The sequence below is a fragment of the Pongo pygmaeus genome, chromosome 1, assembly GCF_028885625.2.
Source record: "Pongo pygmaeus isolate AG05252 chromosome 1, NHGRI_mPonPyg2-v2.0_pri, whole genome shotgun sequence".
Classification (NCBI taxonomy): domain Eukaryota; kingdom Metazoa; phylum Chordata; class Mammalia; order Primates; family Hominidae; genus Pongo; species Pongo pygmaeus.
The window spans coordinates 176,583,657-176,608,283 of record NC_072373.2 but is presented as its reverse complement, the minus strand read 5'-3'; the positions used below and the strand labels follow the sequence as shown (position 1 = coordinate 176,608,283).

The following is a 24,627-nucleotide window of genomic DNA, read 5'->3' as shown; positions in this document are numbered from 1 at the left end:
AATTAGCAAAGTTATTATAATCCTACAACCAGCAATTGTGAAAAACAGGATTGGAACCTGACTCTGCCATTTCCAAGTGTTGTGATTAGGTAAATCACTCCACCTATCCCACCCTCGGTTTCCTCATCCATATAAGAGTGGCATAATCTCTTCATTCTTCCTCTTAATCCTATTACAATTTTTAAAACAGCTTACATTAGGAGTGTCCAGCACAGTGCTTGACATTCACTGGGGGAGTCAACCAATGATGAAGTTATTTTTAACTTCTAAGTAAACATTTACTGAGGCCCTGCCATAAATGAAGGACAGAATATCAGGCACTCAGCCATACACACAAAACATTTTTTGAGTGCAAGGAAGAAAAAAATATTGTTAAATTTCTATCAAATGCCATTATTATTTTTCTCTTTCCATTTCACCTAGTTTAAAATCTGGGCCAAAACAATAAATGACTCATGCATTTGGTTTCATACCTAGCAATTAAGCAGAAGACAAAACTAAATTTTGCCTAGAAACTTTGAAAAGTGAGAAACCGTAGCATCTCTTAAATACCATGTATGTCAATATTCCCACTCCCTAAAACTGATATTAGTGAATTCCATATATGAAACAAAAACCCTCACAGTGGAATATACAGTAAGAACAAACACTGAGAAAAACTGACTTTTATTCAGCAAATACAGATTAAACCTTTACGTGCAAAGTGCGTAGAAGATAACTAGAACAATATACACCAGTGCTGTCACTCAACTGCCACTTGTGACCTTCAACTGATCACTTGAGCTTGCTCAATTTTGGTTTCCTCATAGGCTAAATTAGAATAATGCCACAGCATTGGTATATATCATGAGACACCAGAGAAGGAATGATTGTTGGGGAGAATAACGAAACAGAGGCCTGGTCCATGCAACTCGAGAAATCCACTTTTGTATAGTATAAAAGCTGCATCTAAGAACAATTATTATTGCTTACTTCTGGGGAGAACTGGGTGAGTGGAGACAGAGGAGAAGACTTTTTCATTTTATACCCTATTATTACTATTTTCTTTTTGAGACAGGGTCTCGCTCTATTGCCTAGGCTGGAGTGCAGTGGCACAATTATAGCTCACTGCATCCTTGAACTCCTGGGCTCAAGCAATCCTCCTGCCTCAACCTTCCAAGTAGCTGGGACTACAGGCATGTACCGTCATGTCCTGCTAATTTTACCCTTTTATACACCTTTGGAATTTTAAACCATATAAATTATATGTATTCAAAAATGAATACAATTTTTTAAAAAATGTTAAAGGCAAAATCTAAACAAAATATCTGGAAAATAGCAAACATCTAAAAGAATGGAAACAGAGTTAAAATTAGACTTTTTATGTATCACTTACTCATCTATGTGAAGGTTCATAGCAGTGCTAATCCAAGCTTTGGGAATATAGCCTGAAGGGAAAAAATACCAAGCTATGAACATAAAAAGTTATAAAACAAGTTTTAGTCAAGCTTTAGAATATAAGGTCAATGACATGGCCACATAGACACCAAGACCTCAGTCAAAATGTTAGACTGATTAGGAATGAGTAGGAGACAGTACTTATTAACACATGCAGTCTTTGCTTTGCACAGTTCTGATATATACACATTTCAGTTACCACGGTTTAGTTAAAAAATACCAGTCACCCAAAAATGCAGTTCAAACTCTAGTTACTGTGGTATATTAACTATAAGCGACTGCATATAGCCCGCCTAACTTTTCAGTACACAAATCAAGATGTAGATAACAGATGTGCACTATAATCTGTGACCCAATCCCATCAATTCTCTCAAAGTCTGTTGCTGATTGGTCACTTGGATCTGTTACTCAGTACAGACACAGACAGCAAAGCATGTAGTTGTGTTGTCTCCTTGTTTCCCACAATAAATCCAAATGATACTTTTAAAAAATGAATAGCTAAAACAGGAAAGTAGTGCCTGCTTCAGCAGCACATATACTAAAATTGGAATGACACAGAGATTAGCATGACCCCTGCGCAAGGATGACATGCAAATTCATGAAGCGTTCCATAAAAAAAAAAAAAAAGGTTTTAATTAAAAAAAAAGAAGAAACTGGCCAAAAAAAAAAAAAAAAATCAAAGTGCAACAAAGAAATGAAAAGTGATAATGCTGAAAATGAAATTTGAATTGAACAAAAGGGAAATTACAGGAGAAAGAGCAAATCATGGAAATGATCATAGTCACTAAATTAGCCCAAATATACAACTCTAGAGGAACAACCAGGCTGACTGCATGTAGTAGGTTAATACACTGCAATGAGGCTGGGCATGATGGCTCATGCCTATAATTCCAGTACTCTGGTAGGCCAAGGTGGGAGGATCACTTGAGGCCAAGAGTTCAAGACTAGCCTGGGCAACATAGCAAGACCCCATCTCTAAAAGAAAAGAGACGCTACCAATCATCATGGCAGATGGGTGGCAGGACTAGATTGCAGCTCCAAACAGGGCAGCTTCAGATGCTTGTGTTGTGATTTTTAGCTCCAGATGGATTGCAAGAACAAACCAGCAATCCCAAGAGGACTCACAGACTCTCTGAAGGAAGCAGACTGCTCCTGAGGAGCCGGGAGACACCCCAAATACTGTGAGTGCCCCAACTGTGGAAGTGGAAAAGGAAGACCCTCCTCTCCTGAACACACACCCCCACTGGAGAAGCTGAAGGTCTGTTTGCGGGAGAAGTTTCTGACCTTACCTGGAGCTGAACCAATTTAGAGAGTCAAGCGAAATACAGGAGTAGAGGAAGCAGCAGAAAGGCCCTGGGAGCTCGCTGCATTCCCTAGCAGGCCATTCCTGCCTGGCACCACAGGGATCCATTAGAAGGGTGATCAGAGGAGCAGGGGGTAAAACTCCACAGGGAGAAGGAAATCTCCAGCTGAACTTTGTAACAATTTGAACGGGGCAAGAAGCCTCCTGGCCAGAACTTGGGGGAGAGGGCAAATCTAATGTGCAGACTCCACAGGCAAGGCAAGAACCAAGCTCTTTTCTCTTCCAGCTAGGAGGCCGGTAGCCCAAGGCAAGTTTTCAAGCCCATCTGGCGCTCCACCTGGAAACAGACTCAGGGCTGTTGCAGGGCGGTGGGAGTAAGACTGGCCCTTTGGTTTGCATGGGACCTGGGTGAGGCCCGTGACTGCCAGCTTTCCCCCACTTCCCTGACAGCCTGCATGAATCAGCAGCAGCAGTCATAATCCTCCTAGGCACACAACTCCAGTGACCTGGGAATCTAACCCTCATCTCCCACAGCAGCCGCAGCAAAACCCGACCAAGGAGAGTAGTCTGAGCTCAGACTGGCCTAGCCCCACCCCCACCTGATGGTCCTTCCCTACCAGAAACAAAGGACATTTAATCTTGGGAGTTCTAGGGCCCCACCCACTGCCAGTCCCTCTCCACACTACTACAGCTGAGGTTTTCTGGAAAGTGCCACCTCCTGCCAGGAGGCTCAACCAGCACAAAAGTAGAGCATTAAACCACCAAAGCTAAGAACCCTCATGGAGTCCACTGCACCCCCTCACCACCTCCACTGGAACAGGCGCTGGTATCCACGGCTGAGAGACCCAGAAACGGTTCACATCACAGGACTCTGTGCAGACAACCCCCAATATCAGCCCAGAGACAGGCAGACTCGTTGGGTGGCTAGACCCAGAAGAGAAACAACAATCACTGCAGTTCGGCTCACAGGAAGCCACATCCATAGGAAAAGGCGGAGAGTACTGCATCAAAGGAACATCTCGTGGGACAAAAGAGTATGAACAGCCTTCAGCCCTAGACCTTCCCTCTGACAGAGCCTACCCAAATGAGAAGGAACCAGAAAACCAACCCTGGTAATATGACTAAACAAAGCTCTTAAACATCCCCCAAAAAATCACACTAGTTCACCAGTAATGGACCCAAACCAAGAAGAAATCCCTGACTTAACCTGAAAAAAAATTCAGGAGGTTAGTTATTAGGCTAATCAGGGAGGGACCAGAGAAAGGCAAAGCCCAATGCAAGGAAATCCAAAAAAATGATACAAGAAGTAAAAGGAGAAATATTCATAGAAATAGACAGCTTAAAGAAAGAACAATCAAAAATTCAGGAAACTTTGGACACACTTTTAGAAATGCAATATGCTCTGGAAAGTCTCAGCAATAGAACTGAACAAGTAGAAAGAAATTCAGAGCTTGAAGACAAGGTCTTCAAATTAACCCAATCCAACAAAGACAAAGAAAAAAAGAATAGGAGAATATGGACAAGGTCTCCAAGAAGTCTGGGATTATGTTAAATGACCAAACTCAAGAATAATCTGTGTTCCTGAGGAAGAAGAGAATTCTAAAAGCTTGGAAAATATATTCAGGGGAATAATCAAGGAAAACTTCCCTGGCCTTGCTAGACCTAGACGTCCAAATACAAGAAGCAACAAAGAACACCTAAAAAATTCATCACAAAAAGATCTTTGCCTAGGCACATTGTCATCAAGTTATCTTAACTTATCTAAAGTTAAGATGAAGGAAAAAATCTTTAAGAACTGTGAGACAGAAGCACCAGGTAACCTATAAAGGAAAACCTATCAGATTAACAGCAGATTTGTTAGCAGAAACCCAACAAGCTAGAAGGGATTGGGGCTCTATCTTCAGCCTCCTCCAACAAAACAATTATCAGCCAAGAATTTTGTATCCAGCAAAACTAAGCATCATATATGAAGAAAACATACAGTCTTTTTCAGACAAATAAATGCTGAGAGAATTCGCCATTACCAAGCCACCATTACAAGAACTGCTAAAAGGAGCTCTAAATCTTGAAACAAATCCTGGAAACACATCAAAACAGAACCTCTTTAAAGCATAAATCAAATAGGACCTATAAAACAAAAATATATGTTGAAAAGCAAAAATGAAAAGCAAAAAAAACAAAGTACACAGGCAACAAAAAGCATGGTGAATTTGATGGTACTTAATATTTCAATACTAACAATGAATGTAAATGGCCTAAATCCTCCACTTAAAAGATACAGAACCGCAGAATAGATAAGAACTCACCAACCAGCTATCTGCTGCCTTCAGGAGACTCACCTAACACACAAGGACCCAATAAACTTAAAGTAAAGGGGTGGAAAAAGGCATTTCATGCAAATGGACACTAAAAGCAAGCAGGGGTAGCTATTCTTATACCAGACAAAACAAATTTTAAAACAACAGCAGTTAAAAGAGACAAAGAGAGACATTATATAATGTTAAAAGGTCTCGTCCAACAGGAAAATATCACAATCCTAAACATATATGCACCTAACACTGGAGCTCCCAAATTTATAAAACAATTACTAATAGACCTAAGAAATGAGATAGACAGCAACACAATAATAGTGGGGGACTTCAATACTCCACTGACAACACTAGACAGGTTACGAGAACAGAAAGTCAACAAAGAAACAATGGATTTAAACTATACCTGGAACAAATGGACTTAACAGATAGAACATTTCATCCAACAGCCACAGAATACACATTCTATTCAACAGCACATGGAACTTTCTCCAAGATAGACCATATGGTAGGCCATAAAACAAACCTCAATAAATTTAAGAAAACTGAAATTATATCAAGCACTCAGATCACAGTGGCATAAAACTGAAAATCAACTCCAAAAGGAACCTTCAGAACCATGCAAATACATGGCAATTAAATAATCTGCTCCTGAATGAGCACTGGGTCAAAAACGAAATCAAGATGGAAATTAAAAAATTTTTCAAACTGAATGACAATAATGACACAACCTATCAAAACCTCTGGGATACAGCAAAGGCGGTGCTAAGAGGAAACTTCATGGCCCTAAGCACCTACATAAAAAAGACTGAAAGAGCACAAACTGACATTCTAAGGTCACACCTCAAGGAACTAGAGAAATAACAAATCAAACCCAAACGCAGCAGAAAAAAGGAAATAACTGAGATCAGAGCAGAACTAAATGAATTTGAAACAACAACAACAACAACAAAAATACAAAAGATAAATGAAACAAAAAGTTGGTTCTTTGAAAAGATAAATAAAACTGATAGACCATTAGCAAGATTAACCAAAACAAGAGAGAAAATCCAAATAACCTCACTAAGAAATAAAACAGGAGATATTACAACTGACACCACTGACATACAAAAGATCATTCACAACTACTATGAACAACACCTTTACGCACATAAACTAGCAAACCTAGAAGAGATGGATAAATTCCTGGAAAAACACAACCTTCCTACTTAAATCAGGAAGAATCAGATACCCTGAACAGACCAATAACAAGCAGTGAGACTGAAATGGTAATTTTTAAATTACCAACAAAAAAAAGTCCAGGACCAGATGGATTCACAGCGGAATTCTACCAGACATTCAAAGAATTGGTACCAATCCTTTTGACACTATTCCACAAGATAAAGAAGGAACCCTCTCTAATTCATTTTATGAGGCCAGCATCACCCTAATACCAAAACCAGAAGGGACATAACCAAAAAAGAAAAACTACAGACTGATATCCTTGATGAATATTGATGCTAAAATCCTTAACAAAATACTAGCTAAGTGAATCCAACAACATATCAAAAAGATAATCCACCATGATCAACTGGGTCTTATGCCAGGGATGCAGGGATGGTTTAACATACACAAGTCAATAAATGTGATACACCACATAAACAGAATTAAAAACAAAAATCACATGATCATCTCAATAGATGCAGAAAAAACATTTGACAAAATCCAATGTTAAAATTCTCAGCAACATTGGCATACAAGGGCCATACCTTAATGTAATAAAAGCCATCTATGACAAACCCACAGCCAACATAATACTGAATGGGGAAGAGCTGAAAGCATTCCCTCTGAGAACTGGAACAGACAAGAATGCCCACTCTCACCACTCCTCTTCAACATAGTACTGGAAGTCCTAGCCAGAGCAATGAGACAAGAGAAAGAATTTAAAGGCATCCAAATCAGTAAAGAGGAAGTCACTGTCACTGTTTGCTGATGATATGATCGTTTACCTTAAAAACCGTAAGGGCTCCTCCAGAAAGTTCCTAGAACTGATAAAAGAATTCAGCAAAGTTTCCAGCTACAAGATTAATGCACACAAATCAGTAGCTCTTCTATACACCAACAGTGACCAAGTGGAGAATCAAATCAAGAACTCAAACCCTTTTAGAATAGCTGCAAAAAAAAAATAAAATACTTAGGAGTATACCTAACTAAGGAGTCAAAAGATCTCTACAAGGAAAACTACAAAACACTGCTGAAAGAAATCAGACAACACAAACAAATGGAAACACACCCCATGCTCACGGATGGGTAATCAATATTGTGAAAATGACCATACTGCCAAAAGCAATCTACAAATGCAAACAATCCCCATCAGAATACCACCATCATTCTTCACAGAATTAGAAAGAACAATTCTTAAATTCATATGACCAAAAAAGAGCCCACAGAGCCAAAGCAAGACTAGGCAAAAAGAACGAATCTGGAGGCATCACACTACCTGATTTCAAACTATACTATAAAGCCATAGTCACCAAAACAAGAGAGTGGTACTGGTATGAAAATAGGCACACAGACCAATAGAACAGAATAGAGAACCCAGAAATAAACTCAAATACTTACAGCCAACTGATCTTCAACAAAGCAAACAAAACCATAAAATGAGGAAAGGACACCCTTTTCAACAAATGGTGCTGGGATAATTGGCTAGCCACATGTAGAAGAACGAAACTGGATCCTCACCTCTCACCTTATACAAAAATCAACTCAAGATGGATTAAGGACTTAAACCTAAGACCTGAAACTATAAAAATTCTAGAAGATAATGTTGAAAAAAACCCTTCTAGACATTGGCTTAGGCAAGGATTTCATGACCAAGAGCCCAAAAGCAAATGCAATAAAAACAACGATAAATAGCTGGGACCTAATTAAACTAAAGAGCTTTTGCATGGAAAAAAAACAAAAAAAACAGTCAGCAAAGTAAGCAGACAACCCACAGAGTGGGAGAAAATCTTCACAATCTATACATGTGACAAAGGACTAATATCCAGAATCTACAACAAACTGAAACAAATCAGTAAGATAAAAAACAAACAATCCCATCAAAAAGTGGGCTAAGGACATGAATAGACAGAAGATATACAAATAGTCAATGACATATGAAATGACAAATGGCAAATGACATATGAAAAAATGCTCAATATCACTAATGATCAGGGAAATGCAAATCAAAACCACAATGCAATACCACCTTACTCCTCCAAGAATGGCCATAATCAAAAAATCAAAAAACAGTAGATGTTGGTGTGGATGCAGTGAACAAGGAACATTTCTACATTGCTGGTGGGAATGTAAACTAGTACAGCCACTATGGAAAACAGAGTGGAGATTCCTTAAAGAACTAAAAGTAGAACTACCATTTGATCCCGCAATCCCACTACTGTGTATCTACTCAGAAGAAAAGAAGTCATTATTCAAAAAGGATACTTGCACACACATATTTATAGCGGCACAATTCACAATAGCAAAATCGTGGAACCAACCCAAATGCCCATCAGTCAACGAGTGGATAAAGAAATTATATATATACATATATATATGTGTGTATATATATGATGGAATACTATGCACATAAAAAGGAATGAATTAGCAGCATTTGCAGTGACCTGGATGAGACTGGAGACTATTATCCTAAGTGAAGTAACTCAGGAATGGAAAACCAAACATTGTATGTTCTCACTGATATGTGGGAGCTAAACTGAGGATGCAAAGGCATAAGAATAATACAATGGACTTTGGGGACTTGCAAGGAAGAGTGGGAGGGGGATGAGGGATAAGACTACAAATAAGGTGCAGTGTATACTGCTTGGGTGATGGATGCACCTAAATCTCACAAATTACCACTAAAGAATTTACTTCTGTAACCAAATACCACCTATACCCCAATAACTTATAGAAAGAGAAAGAAAGAAGAAATATAAAAGAAAAACATTACAGTGAAGTATTTACAGTAGAATGACAATTATAAGAGCTATGTAGAAATGGACTATATAAACTACAAGTGAAAAAAATAAACAGGATGGCCTATACACAGTGAGAAGAATTTTATAAAATATATATCCATAGAAAATATAGGATCAGAAAAAGTTATAATCTGAAAATAGTATTTCTGAAGGTAGGATTTTGTTTAAATGATTACATATTGCTAACAAGATTAATGTTTTCACCTTGCACTATTCATGATACTAAATAATAAACTACATTTTTGTGCTTAATATTCATGTTAATAAATTCCACAAGTTTCCCCTACCAACAAAATATTTACATTGTATTAGTATCAAGTTACAAATTATAAAAAGGAGTATGTCATTTCTAGATAGAGTAATGACCAAATGATGCACAGTATTTTTTCTTTCTTAAAAAAAGAATGCATTTGTTTTTGATTGTGGTAAAAAACTTATACATAAAATTTACCATCTTAGGCTGGGCGTGGTGGCTCATGCCTGTAATCCTAGCACTTTGGGAGGCTGAGGTGAACAGATCACCTGAAGTCAAGAGTTCAAGACCAGCCTGGCCAACATGGTGAAACCCCATCTCTACTAAAAATACAAAAAATAGCCGGGTATGGTGGTGCACGCCTGGTAGTGGTCCCAGCTACTTGGGAGGCTGAGGCAGGAGAATCACTTGAACCCAAGAGGCGGAGGTTGCAGTGAGCCAAGATCACGCCATTACACTCTGGCCTAGGTGACAGAGCGTCAAAAAAAAAAAAAAAAAAAAAAAATTGCCATCTTAGCCATCTTTAAGTGTTCAATACAGTAGTGTTAACTATATGTACATTTTTGTGCAACAGATTTCTAGAACTTTTCATTTTGCAAAACTGAAACTCTATACCCGCTGAACAACTCCACCCCTTCCCAACTCTCCAGCCCGACAACCACCATTCTGTTTTCTAAGAGGTTGACTATTTTAGATACCTCATATAAGTGGAATCATACAGTATTTGTCTTTTTGTGACTGGCTTATTTCACTTAGCATAATGTCCTCAAGGTTTATTCAAGCTGTAGTACACAACAAGATTTCCTTCTTTTTAAAGGCTAATATTTCATTATAGTTATATGTCACATTTTCTTCAACAATATTTTCCTAAATACATTCTCTTTGACAATTTAAACAATGAATCAGTTGGGCTAATCACATACCTATAATTGTAGAAAACACACAAACACAAGAATGACTTCGTAACTGACATTTTCTAGGCTATGAGATAATACATCACTGTATCAAAAAACAGAAATTCTTACCAAGAAAATAATATAAAATGCAGAAATTTCTAACCAGGAACAGTGATTCCACACAACTGTGTTTAACTAGTAAGAGCAGAGATCTCCTAAAACGCAAGAACTTGTATTGCTGTGGGGAAAAGAAAAACAGAATCAAATGACACATCCAAATCAAATGATACATTCAACACCATCTGAAAGCAAGCACTTAAGTGTAACAGTCTACATAGAAAACATAATTATTGTACAAGAAGACAAAGGGCATTGCAGAAGCAAAAACATCAACTATTTCAGATGTTAAAAAAATTAATATTTATATTATTCAACATCTCACTGATAAAAAATCTGAAATAACAAAATTAACCATATCAATCCATACTTGGTAATAAGCACTATGAAGAAAGTACAAGAAACACAGTAACAACAGCAGCTAACATTTTTTTACCTTGCTTACCATGTACCAGGTACTGTCCTAAGCACTTTACATATTTGAATTCATTTAAACCTCGTAAGAACCCTATGAGGGAGTTTTTACTACTACCCTCATCTTAGAGATGAAGAAAACAAGGCACAGAGAAATTAAATAACAACCAATGTTATTAACCAGCAAAAGGAAAATCTGAGCTATCAATCCAGGCAGGCTGGCTTCAGAGCCTCCAATCTTAAAGATAATGCATACTGCCTTTGCACTAAATTTTTTAAAATGCTGTTTGCAGAAAAATAGGAGGCAGTGAAGAAGACACTAGCCTAGGTATCAAGAATTGTGAGTTTTAGTGCTCCCTCTTTCTGTACAACCCTCAGTAAGTCACGCCTCCTCTCTAATTATGTGAAAGATAAGAAAGCTGAACCAGCTAACTAGTTCCTTAGTGGGAATCTGAAAATTCTAATGATCTAAGACAGGGGTGCCTTATCTTTTGGCTTCCCTGGGCCACACTGAAAGAATTGTCTTGGGCGACACATAAAATACACTAACGATAGCTGATGAGCTTAAAAAAAAAAAGAAAAGAAAAGAAAGGAAAAAGGGCGGGGTGCGGTGGCTCACGCCTGTAATCCTAGCACTTTGGGAGGCTGAGACAGGCGTGTCACTTGAGGTCAGGGGTTCGTAACCAGCCTGGCCAACGTGGCGAAACCCTGTCTCTACTACAAACACAAAAATTAGCCAGGTGTGGTGGCACATGCCTGTAATCCCAGCTACTCGGGAGGCTGAGGCAGGAGAATCACTTGAACCCAGGAGGCAGAGGTTGTAGTGAGCCAAGACTGCGCCACTGCACTCCAGCCTGGGCAACAGAGTGAGACTCTGTCTCAAAAAAAAGAAAGAAAGAAAAAAAATCGTAAAAAAAACAAATAATGTTTAAAGAAAGTTTATGAATTTGTGTTGGGCCACAGGTTGGACAAGCTTGATCTAAGAAACAGGAATCAAATAAGAAAAAAAATCAAATGTCTTTTCTTAAAAAAACTACACGGTTTCTGAAACAAAGGTTGTCTGCCTCTCTCTCCTTCTCAGTCTCTGCCCCTAAAATACCAATGGAAAACAAGACAAATGATTAGAAGGAATCAAAGGAAAAAGAAAAAAAAATAAAAGATGAACTTCTCTCTTTTTTTTTCTTTTTCTTTGGAGATTAAGAGTCTCGCTCTGCCTCCCAGACTCGAGTGAAGTGGTGCCATCTCAGCTCACTGCTACCTCCACCTCCCAGGTTCAAGCAATTCTTGTGCCTCAGCCTCCTGAGTAGCTAGGACTATAGGCACGCCATGCCTGGCTAATTTTTATATTTTCAGTAGAGATGAGGTTTTGCCATATTGCCCAAGCTGCTCTCAAACTCCGGAGCTCAGGCAATCTGCCCACCTTGGCCTCCCCAAGTGCTAGGACTACAGGCATGAGCCACTGCACCCAGCCCTGGTCTTCTTTTATGCTTATATTAGGACTGATCCTTCCTTAAGGAATTTCAGAAGCTAAAGAACAGCAAAGAATTATAGTACTGAGAAACTATATCTTCATATTATGAATGCAGATGCCTACAGTATCTTACAAAAAGCAGCCCAGGCCCAGGCCAGGTGCGGTGGCTCATGCCTATAATCCCAACACTTTGGGAGGACAAGGTGGACAGATCACTTGAGTTCGAGACCAGCCTGGCCATCATGGCAAAACCCCGTCTCTACTAAAAATACAAAAATAATATATATAAGATAAGGCACGGTGGCAGGTGCCTGCAATCCCAGCTCTTCCGAAGGCTGAGCTGGGAGGACTGCTTGAACCTGAGAGGCAGAGGCTGCAGTGAGCCGAGACGGCGCCACTGCACTCCAGCCTGGGTGACAGAGCGAGACTCCGTCTCAAAAAGAAAACAAACAAACAAAAACTAGCCCATATAAATACTTGGTCACTAATCATATTGTTTCAATTATACTGGTCTGTTCAAATATTTTCAAAGTACAAGATGCGGAATTGCACTATTCTGTGTAGCCACTGGGTGCTACCACCACCACACACCTGCCCCAATAAAAACAGCATAGTTCCTATACTATTCCTACTATAGCTTTCACCTCAACCATTCTTCACAAAGGTTCAGAGAGGCTAGGGAAGCAGGTCGGCATTTCAGCAGACAGGCAGAAAATACCATTTCCCCCACCTCTTGCTCCCATGCTGAAGTGTTTTTCAATTCCCTGTTGGATTTCTTCTGTGATTTAGCTATGAACTACCCCTCACTAAATATTTACTATGTGCCAGGCACTATGCTAAATACTCTATAAATCTAATACTTTCAACAGTCTTGTTGCCATAGTTTGCCAAGCCCTGTCTTGATGTCCATTTCTTTGTGCCCTACTTCATACTAACAGTCTGCTTTTCCCTATTGGTCCATCACTAAGAATTATTTTTTGTTCCTGTTCTTTTTTGGTTGGTTGGTTTTGTTTTCATCTTTTTTATTATTTGTATTTTTTACACTCCTGGTAACTCATAGAACAAAGAATTTGATAAAGGTAACAGAACTGGTTTTAGTAGTGTAGGCAAGTTTAAAGAAAAAACTAATGGACGAATGGCAAATTGGTTAAAATTAGTAGATCTTTAAAAAGCCTTAATTTTTCTACAAAAATTAGCTGGGCGCAGTAGCGCACGCCTATAGTCCCAGCTACTCATGAGGGTGAGGCAGAAGAATCACTTGAACCCGGGAGGCGGAGGTTGCAGTGAGCCAAGATTGCGCCACTGCACTCGAGCCCGGGTGACAAGAGCAAAACTCAGTCTCAAAAAAAAGCCTTAAATTTTCATAATTACATGCAAAAAGTAGTTACTGAATAATACATATAAGATAAAACCACTTATATAAACCCCACTCCACAAAATATATAATGTTATAGGTACATACATGTAAATGTACACTAAACAGTCTGGAAGAATATACACTAAACTGTTAACAGTTTACCAGGTAAACTGTTACCAATTTAGTGTATATCCTTAATCCCATTGGTAACAATGGTTACCAGTGGGACAAAGATTGAAACTGGTCATGGGGTGGTCAAGGAAATGTTCAGCTTATCAACATGGTATTTAAATATTTTACAATAAAAATACTATCACTCTTGGAAAGCTACCTGACAGGTAGCATCAAAAATAACGATGATACAAACATATTCAGACTGTCTGGCAAAAAATAAATAAATAAATAAATAATGATGATAATGATAATGGTTGTTATTGCTGATAAAATTCTTTAAGCTCTAAAGTTCTCTGGTCAACTTGGCTAATCATCATATCCCGCTCTATAGACAGTCAGAAGGGGAATGGGCCTAGACTTCTCACATCAAATTTGCAGTTTCCTGGCAATCCAACTTGCTTCCTTAGCAACTTAAAATGCACACGGAAAGGTCATACACTGTGTGCCACACTCCTAGAGTTAATTAAAGGATAAGCTACGGTGTCCTCCCTCCCTCTTAGTCTTCTCGGGAGGCAAACCTACCCTGCCGGGCAAGACACTTACAAACCTGATGGGCAGGAAACTATGGTCCTGGGCACCAAGAGCCATCATTTCCACTAGTCTTGCCAAATCTTCAGCTTCCTCATTCCACTGCCCTTCCACTGCACCACCCAGCAAAACACCTGCTCCAACCATCCCCAGGCTGGAGAACAGCACCCAACTGGGCAGACCAATACCACTATACACTCATGGCTACAAGACATGCCCCAAATATATTTTTTGACCAAATACTGAATTACCAATTGTTAAAAAAATCAATATTCTACCAAAGCTAAAGCCAAAGCTGAATATTACCATCATAGAATAAACTTTTGGGATTAAGAATAAATCTAACATTTTACCAAAAGAAATTACAAAAAAAGTACTAAAATTTTACAAATTTTGACATTACATGGTAGAAACAATAATTTATCAGCATTGTCAACTATCGGACTTCTATGTGCACTCTACTGCATATCTGTAGTGTTAAACAGATGGTCACTTTCAACTGGGGACCATGGAGGTCCAGCAAGGTATTTTGGGGTATCTCATTTTTTTCTAACACTTCCTTTTATTATTAATATTCTTAATTATGTAATTATGTTAGGATCAAAGATTATTTATTATGGATATTTCTACATAAGATTTTGGAGTTTTTCTCCTTGTGAAATTTTGAGGTAGCCAAGTTGACTCCTGCTTTTAATTCATCTTCACAAGTTAGGAAGAATTTCTAAATAGGACTTTTTTTTCATACACTCACAGATTGCAGGGAGGTAAGGGCCAGATCCTTTTCAGTGGGCACCATCTCCCTGCTGTGTGTGTATTTTCATTAGCTTGTTCTCATGGATGTAACAGGCATGTGAAAACTTTCTTTCTTTCTTTTTTCTTTCTTTCTTTTCTTTTTTTAAAGAGATAGGGTCTCAGCCAAGCACAGTGGCTCATGCCTGTAATCTCAACACTTCGGGAGGCCGAGGCAGGTGTATCGTTTGAGCCCAGGAGTTCCAGACCAGCTTGGGCAACATGGCGAGACCCCATCTCTACAAAAAACACAAGAAGTAGCCAGGCGTGGTGGTGCATGCCTGTAGCCCCAGCTACTCAGGAGGACTGAGGTAGGAGGACTGCTTGAGCCGGGAGGTCAAAGCTGCAGTGAGCCGTGATCACGCCACTGAGCTCCAGCCTGGGTGACAGAGCAAGACCCTTTCTTAAAAAAAGAAAAAAAAAATTAAAAAGAGAGTGAGTGCCAGGGTCTGGCTATGTTGCCCAGACTGGTCTCAAAGTCCTGGGCTTAAGAGATCCTCCCACCTCAGCCTCCCACAGTGCTTGGATTATAGGCACAAACCACCATACCCAGCCAAAAACTTTAGTTAATCCATCACATTCTTATATATTATACTCTCATAATAATATACCATTTGTTTACATATCCCTCCCTCTCCACCAGACTGAGTCCTAGTGGGAAGGAGGCTAGTTCTAACATTTTTGCTCCATTGCCCAGTCTTCAGCCTGCCAGGGCATGAATGAACCAAGTAATAGAACTGTGTGAATGAGGAGCAGCAGAAACAGGCTGGGAAGAGCCCTAATGCATCCATGAGACATCTCAGCCACCTTTCCTTCTCCTACCAGGGGAGTGCTTCTCAGTTCCAGGAATGACTCCTATCAGATTACATTTTTAAGACCTAACTGAAAGGTAGTTTATACTCTATCACTCAAACCAGCTGAAACTGTTTTATTTATACAAACTTTGCCTTGTTCTGAAAATGATAGGAGACAGTAAGTGACATATTCTAAAATTACTTGCACATCCCCAAACTCACAAGGTTCTTAAGTTCAAAAAGAAGCCAGCAGGCCAGCCACGATGGCTCACACCTGTAATCTCAGCACTTTGGGAGGCCAGCGGGGGCAGATAGCTTGAGCCCAGGAGCTCGAGACCAGCCTGGGCAACATGGAGAAACCCCATCTCTACAAAAAATACAAAAATTAGCCAGGCACAGTGGTGCACACCTGTAGTCCCAGATACTCGGGGGTGCTGAGGTGGGAGGATTGCTTGAGCCAGGAGGTCGACGCTGCAGTGAACCGTGATCACGCTACTGCACTCCAGCCTGGGTAACAGAGTGACACTCTGTTCCAAAAAAGAAAAAAGCAGCGGCTGGGAGTGGTGGCTCATGCCTATAATCCGAGCACTTTGGGAGGCTGAGGTGGGTGGATTACTTGAGGTCAGGAGTTCAAGACCAGCCTGGCCAATATGGTGAAACCCCGTCTCTACTAAAAATTCAAAAATTAACCAGGTGTGGTGGCATGTGGAGGCTGAGGCAGGAGAATTGCTTGAACCCGGGAGGCAGAGGTTGCAGGGAGCCGAGATTGTGCCATTGTACTCCAGCCTGGGTGAAGAAGCGAGACTCTGTCTCAAAAAAAAAGAAGCTACACAGAGTACTTTGTATGAATGTCATCATCATCTTCCCCAAACCCTGCTGGGTCACAGCAAGTGCCACTACCTAGCAAGGAGGGGAACAGTGTAGCAAAGAGGTATTCTGAGAGTGGCAACAGTAAAAGGTAGCTACAACTCTCAAAAATATGCTGAAGTCTCGTGAAGATAAATCTCTTCTCTCTAAATGGCATTTTCAGTTCTAAGTTTTGGTTACCAAATCTTGAATGAATCAGATAAATCCAGTTATATACATATGCACCAAGGCAATTTTACCTCAGCCAAATTTTGACATAAAGTAATGCTCAAATGATCTTACCTGTATGATAGGAAATGGAAGATAGTTCATGTTGTTAACAAAATACAGGAGGCTATAGCTATAGCCCATAAATGCTCCAGCCAGTAGGAAAAAAAGATGATATTCATTTAAGCAGGTTTGCGCAGCAGGGCTACCAAAGCTGAAGGGAAAAAATTAAGTTATTAATTCAACAGTCAGGGACATATATCACTGTTTTAGGCTCAATGTTTACTGAAAGCAAAGCTTAATTACTTTAATGACTTAAGAAATCTCCCAAATTCTAACAAGATGGCTTGTTATCAGTAAGTGTGAACAAAATTAACAAAACCTTTTTTCCTGAATCATGAGACTCTGATCTTTAATTAATTCTACCTCTGCCCCCTGGAAAACTGACAGATTAAGAATACCTACTATAATAATAAACAGTGTTGCTCACAAGTTCCTAAACTGTGTCTGTGCTGACAGCAACTATAAATAAGTTATACATATCTGATAGAGACGCCGTAACATTGGGTTTGTGTTATCTCTTTAAAACTGAGTATTCCCTCATGGGGATCCTGGATGCTGTGCCCACAAAATTGCTACAAGAGATACTACTGGATTTTGTGGGGCACAGAGAGTCCCATACATGTCTGATACTGATTTTTTTTTTTTCCTCCTTGTACCTGAGTTGTATCCACAGACAAGACTGCAGCTCCCAGGTGGCTATGGGACTTATCATCTGTTTGAACTGCCTGAAGGACTCCTGCTGAAGAGGAATTCCTGATGCTTCCCAAATCTAAAAGGATCCCCCTGCTGGACACTGCTTTAAGCCACTACCCTATCATTTTACAATAGCTTCAACTATAAAAGCATAAGATCTATTTGGTAAACAACAAGCTCTCAAACTCCTTTGAGAGTTTCTTGAGAATCTCTATGATCTATGAGATATCTGGGGGTATACAGAGCCAACATCATAATTCAGTAGAACTCAATTTTTAATAGAGGCACACAGGTTGTAGGCCGGCCCCACCATCTAACTCCATGAGAGGTTAAGACTCAAGGTTAACTGTTATCTGAACTCGGAGTTACAAAATGATGAAGAAAGATTAGTTCTGTTAAAGATTCTGACTGTGAAATCATCAGGAAATGTATTTGTAATAGGCATTATAATGTCTTCAACAACTTGTAGCTTACTGCTGCCTTCTGCTCCCTGGAACTTCACTGCCACCTCCGTTAGGAAGAGAAGTGCAAAAAGGAATTCAAGACTCATCCATGGTGAGCAGTTGGAATTTTCTTTTTCATAGTAGTCCTGTACACACAGTCTTTTATCATTTAATGTTTATCAACAGGACAGTTTTTACCAAAGAAAGCTTATGATGTTAAGGGGGAATAAACAACCTGCCTTATATAATAGTAGCTGGAGGCAAAAAGAAAATCAAATATTCAGTAGTAATAATGTAACACTGTTTTAAAGTCAGTGGAAAATAGAGAACTTAAGATCACTCCAATCATCTTTGTTTTTTTAAAAAAAAAAAAACAAGGTCTCACTACGCTGCCCAGGCTGGAGTGCAGGAGCTATTCACAGGCATAATCATAGGGCACTGCAGCCTCCAATTCCTGAGCTAAAGGGATCCTCCTGCCTCAGCCTGCCAAGCAGTGGGACTACACGCGCATGCCACCACTCCTGGCTTCCAGTAATCTTTTTTAATTTTTAAAGTCAGAATATCAACTTGCAATTAGTATCAATGCCATGTGTTCAAGAACTATATAAGTTTCAAAATTATAAAAGCACTCTATAAAAGGCAGTTATAATTTTAAAAAAATTTTTCTTCATTCTTTCCATACTACCCTTCCTTCAAACTCCAACCAAATGCTACCTCTTCCAAGAACATGTGTGGATCCCTCTTGTTTTCTGAACTTCCACAGGTTTTGTCTGCACATCTCACTTTCTTCATCCTACTACATCCCTCTGCATCCATGTCTTAATTTCTCTATTGTTCTCAACTCTCAAGGAGCTTATAGTCTATGTTTGAATCACTCTCATAAATCGCATAGCACCTTGCATACAATAAATGTTTTTTTAATTGCTGAAATCAATAAACATAAAATATTAAAAACACTTGATATATGCAAAAAGCATCTTTTGCAAAAGTCTGGAAAGCAAAGAATACTCATAGGATTAACCTATATAGGTCACCTTTGGCTTAGTAATTAAACGAGGTTCCTAAGAAAATATATATTTAATATTACCTGTTAGCACCAGTGCAGGGAACCACAAGAAAACTGTACTGGCCCTGGGTTATCACTGCAGCACACCAGGCCATCACCATTCCCATTGCAGCATGAATAAATGAGTGCATGAGTTGCTGAGGATGAATGATCTTCCCTATCAGAGCTAGTCTGGAGCAAGGAATAGAAGGCACAACTGCAAAGGAAACACATTACTGTGGTTTTATAATCTACAGCATATGCAGTTAGAGGATCTAAACTATCCCCTCTCATCCTTGCACAAATGCTCCAAAGGCAGAGAGAAACCCACAGTCAATGTAAAATACAATACAGAAAAATTTAAAGTTAAAAATTCTAAGTTAAAAAAATTTGAGAAAAGCATGAATAAACAGACACAAAAAAATCCAAAGAATCTAGAGATGAAACCTAAGGGTAGCATGATCAACATTTTTCATTAAAATTTCCTAATAGTTCAAATAGTGCCTATCCTAGTATTCTCCTAAGCACCATAAAAGAATAATGGTTTTTTTTTTCATATATGGACTACTGTAATGGTCTTGCAGTGTGGGAGAGTGACTGGGTTCAGCTCCTGAATACTGACTTTTTATTTATTTATTTATTTATTTATTTATTTTATTTATTTATTTTTGAGACGGAGTTTCCTCTTGTTGCCCAGGCTACATACAGTGCAGTGGCGCAATCTTGGCTCACTGCAACCTCTGCCTCCCAGATTCAAGCGATTCTCCTGCCTCAGCCTCCCAAGTAGCTGGGATTATGGGCGCCTGCCACCCTGCCTAGCTAGTTTTTGTATTTTTAGTAGAGACGGGGTTTCACATGTTGGCCAGGCTGGTCTCAAACTCCTGACCTCAGGTGATCCACCCACCTCAGCCTCCCAATGTGTTGGGATTACAGGCATGAGCCACCACGCCTGGTCTACTTTTTAAAAAGAGCTCCTGCCATCAGCATTTGAAACTGTCAATATATAATCCACTTACAAAAAATAAACCATAAAGTAGGTAAATACTGACAACATAAATGCTAAGATAAATGCTTATATGGGGATTTTTAATACCCTTCAGACGATCCAAAAATATTTTCTGCAAATGAGCTAGGGAGGCAAGTATGGGTAGGACATGAGGGATGTTTACCTTTGGCAACAGCTAGCCTAGGGTTCCCTGATCTATCTATGCAGGTATTTTCCTCTTACTATACTCAAAGTAAAGAGATGGCAGGAGGCAGAAAATTAAGTATGAAGGGACAAGTTTCAGGTGCTTTACACTTTGAGGAAGAAGCTCCTATCACCTCTCCCTCCCCACCAGAAATGCCCACAAGGTCCTACTGACTGTGCCACTAACTTATAACACTCTAAATATACCAAACCTTCTCATGTCACTAAGCCTTTTTATATGCTATACCTTCTCCCTAGAACATCATTTTCCTTCTTTGTCTACTTAATTCAACTCATCCTGCAAGGCTTGGTTTAAGGATCACCTCCTCAAGTTCCCCCATGCTGGGGCAAGGGGTGCTCCTATATAAGCTCTTACCATCCAATGTACTGTAATCAAATATGCTTCATGTTTACTGTCTGTCTCTCCATTAATCACAATCTCTGGAGAAAGATGGGACCATTATCATTTCTCTTTTCTCCCCACACAATGCATGGCACACAGTAAATGCATAAGGGATGGTTACTGAAGGAATGAGCTGAAGTGAATAGTCAGGCTTTAAGAAGGACTGGCTGGGGACCCCTCAACTGACATATTACATACAGAAGATGACCCAGGCACAGGGGAGAGTATGAAAGAACACTCTGTTTAAGTGTGGCTGTAAGCCAGGGAGTTTCTAATAGGGCTTGCATGGAAAAAGCTTACTAGTCAATAGTGAGGAATTAAGAAAGCAGGCTGGGTGCGGTGGCTCATGCCTGTAATCCCAGCACTTTGGGAGGTCGAGGCTGGCAGATCAAGAGTTCAGGAGTTTGAGATCAGCCTAGCCAATATGGTGAAACCCCGTCTCTACTAAAAATACAAAAAACAGCCGGGCGTGGTGGCAGGCAACTGTAATCCCAGCTACTCACGAGGTTGAGGCAGGAGAATCACTTGAACCTGGGAGGCGGAGGTGGCAGCAAGCCGAGACCATACCACTGCACTCCAGCCTGGGCAACAGAGTGAGACTCCATCTCAAAAACAAGGAAAGAAAGAAAGAAAGCGAGGCTGGGCCCAGTGGCTCACACTTGTAATCACAGCACTTTGGGAGGTCAAGGCAAGCAGATCACTTGAGGTCAGGAGTTCGAGACCAGCCTGACCAACATGGTGAAACCCCATCTCTACTAAAAATACAAAAATTAGCCAGGCATGGTGGCATACGCCTGTAATCCCAGCTACTCAGGCGGCTGAGGCAGGAGAATTGCTTGCACCTGGGAGGTGGAGGTTGCAGTGAGCCGAGATCGTGCCACTGCACTCCAGCCTGGGCGACAAACCTGGACTCCATCTTGGAGACCAAAAACAGAAAGCAAGCAAGGGAAAAGGATACGTATTGTAACATCCAAAGTCAGAATTTGAAATTTTACGCCATATTTTACAAGGAAGTATTGAAGAACTAAAAAGGAAAATGATGTAGGCTGGGCACAGTGGCTCACGCTTGTAATCCCAACACTTTGGAAAGCCGAGGCAGACCGATCACCTGAGGTCAGGAGTTTGAGACCTGCCTGACCAACATGGAGAAATCCCGTCTCTACTAAAAATAGAAAAAATTAGCCGGGTGTGGTGGTGCCTGCCTGTAATCCTAGCTACTCGGGAGGCTGAGGTAGGAGAATCGCTTGAAACCGGGAGGCAGAGGTTGCGGTGAGCCGAGATCACGCCATTGCACTCCAGCCCGGGCAACAAGAGCGAAACTCCGTCTCAAAAAAAAAAAAAAAAAAAAAATCCTCCCGGTCTGAGTATTCTATGATCCTACTGCATCTGTTTTCTCTCAAAAAAAAAAAAAAAAAAAAAAAAAGGCCGGGCATGGTGGCTCACGCCTGTAATCCCAGCACTTTGGAAGGCTGAGGCAGGCCGATCATGAGGTGAGGAGATCGAGACCATCCTGGCTAACATGGTGAAACCCCGTCTCTACTAAAAATACAAAAAACAAAATTAGCCAGGCATGGCAGCGGGTGCCTGTAGTCCCAGCTACTCGGGAGGCTGAGGCGGGAGAATGGCGTGAACCTGGGAGGCGGAGCTTGCAGTGAGCCGAAATCGCACCACTGCACTCCAGCCTGGGCAACAGAGCAAGACTCTGTCTCAAAAAATAATAATAATAAAATAAATAAACAGAATATTCATATAATCAATGAAATGTAAATCTAAAACATGACATTATGATCAACTAATTTAAGGTTTAGACATGTTAGTACATATGCAACATGTACATTTAAAAAATTTTTTTTTAATTTAAAAAAAGGAAAATGGGCTGAGTGCAGTGGCTCACGCCTGTAATCCCAGCACTTGGGAGGCCAAGGAGGGCAGATCACAAGGTCAAGAGATCAAGACCATCCTGGCCAACATGGTGAAACCCTGTCTCTTCTAAAAATACAAAAATTAGCCGGGCGTGGTGGCGCATGCCTGTAATCCCAGCTACTCGGGAGGCTGAGGCAGGAGAATCACTTGAACCCAGGAGGCAGAGGTTGCAGTGAGCTGAGATCGCACCACTGCACTCTAGCCTGGCGACAGAGCGAGACTCTGTCTCAAAAAAAAAAAAAAAAAGAGGAAAATGATGTTATAGTAAAAAAATAAGTGTCAGGAAAAGCTTCTTATCGTATCTTTTTTTCCTTATGTGAATCTGCCACAACTTGTATCTTATGGGCAGTCTCAAGGAATCTGAAAAGGCAGAAAGAGTATGAAGAGAAACAGAAAAATTAAAAGCTCTGGAATCCAGCAGGTGATTCTCCAAGGCAAAACATAAGTTTTTTTTTAATCACAGTATTATAGAGTATTATATTTGAAAAAAAAAAAACTTAGAAACCACCTGGTCTTCCCTATAAAGGAATTCTTTTCATAATGTATCTGCTAAATCACAGCTTTAATACTAGCTATGAGCTATTAAAAGGTCTAAATTGTTTTATTGTGGTAAAATAATAAAATTCACTATTCGAACCATTTTTAAGTACACAGTTCTGTGGCATAAGTACACTCATATTGTTGTACAACCATTACCACCATGCAGCTCCCAAACTTCTCCATCTTCCACAACTCTACCCATTAAACAGCAATTCTCCACTCCCCCTCCCTCAGTCCCTGGTAACCAGCATTCTACTTTCTTTCTCTATGAATTTGAGTACTCCAGATACCTCATATAAGTAGAATCATATAATATTTGTCCTAAAAAGTCTAAACATATTTTTAAAACAGAAACTAGCACCCAAATAAATTTTAAGGTACAACATTCGAAGCATATGATTCTGTATACATTTTTAAAATTTTGACACAAAACACATTCACATATAAAATGTACTAAGTCTTCCCTTAGTTAAATAAATTCGGATATTTCTAAGAAGGTTAACATTTGAAAACTCACCTGCATAGAACTCCACATTGAAAATACTTATTATTATTATTACCACTGACAGCAGCAGGAGATAAAAGATTACATAGGAACTATACAGGTCACTGAAAGAATCTAAAACACAAGAGAGATGAATTAGTAAAGGTTATTCAGTCATGTAGTCACGTTCAGTACACTGCTATATAAAAAGACCTTGAACCACAATTGTCATTAATTTTAAAGGTTATCTTTTCTTCAAGAATTTAATTGTACACCACTGACAGGTTCAACGAGATATCAATTCAAGAACTACAGTGTGGGCTGGGCATGGGGAGATCACTAAGCCAGGGAGCTCAAGACCATCCTGGGCACATGACAAAACCCTATCTCTACAAAAATACAAAAATAGCCAGGTGTGGTGGTGCACACCTGTAGTCTCCAGCTACTCGGGAGGGTGAAGTGGGAAGATCACTTGAGCCTGGGAGTTTGAGGCTGCAGTGAGCAGTGATCATACCACTGCACTCCAGCCTAGGCAACAGAGAAAGACCTTGTTTCAAAAACAAAGGGGAAAAAAAAAGAGTCACAGTGTGAGTTATTTGTACCTGGCCCCAGGTACTTTAAAAGTATACTATAATTTCTTAAATGACCCAGTCAACATCAGACAAAATACTAGAACATGGCAAAACTTTCTTTCTTTTCTCTGTCTCTCTTTCTTTCTTTCAAGACAGAGTCTTGCTCTGTTGCCCAGGCTGGAGTGTAGTGGCTCGATCTTGGCTCACTGCAACCTCCGCCTCCTGGGTTCAAGCAATTCTCCTGCCTCAGCCTTCCAGTAGCTGGGATTACAGATGCCCGCCATGGCTATTTTTTGGGTTCTCCCTATGTTGTCAAGGCTGGTCTCAAACTCCTGACCTCAAGTAATTCACCCAC

At 40.0% G+C, this 24,627-nt stretch overlaps 1 protein-coding gene and 1 non-coding gene across 4 annotated transcripts in view; one reads left to right on the top strand and one right to left on the bottom strand.

Moving 5' to 3' along the window:
- NDC1 (NDC1 transmembrane nucleoporin) overlaps window positions 1–24,627 on the bottom strand; it is a 69,155-nt gene that overhangs the window by 39,290 nt on the left and 5,238 nt on the right. For all 3 annotated transcript variants that reach the window (XM_054487105.2, XM_063655736.1, XM_054487112.2), the window contains exons 3-7: window positions 23,734–23,835; window positions 19,204–19,378; window positions 16,993–17,131; window positions 10,329–10,437; window positions 1,376–1,427 (exon numbers count right to left, since the gene is read on the bottom strand). In XM_054487105.2, coding sequence (XP_054343080.2) covers window positions 1,376–1,427; window positions 10,329–10,437; window positions 16,993–17,131; window positions 19,204–19,378; window positions 23,734–23,835 — 577 coding nt within the window. The remainder of the gene's footprint in view (window positions 1–1,375; window positions 1,428–10,328; window positions 10,438–16,992; window positions 17,132–19,203; window positions 19,379–23,733; window positions 23,836–24,627) is intronic.
- On the top strand, window positions 1,952–2,055 carry LOC129023221 (U6 spliceosomal RNA). Its single transcript, XR_008496721.1, has one exon. It is a non-coding gene; the product is annotated as a U6 spliceosomal RNA (small nuclear RNA).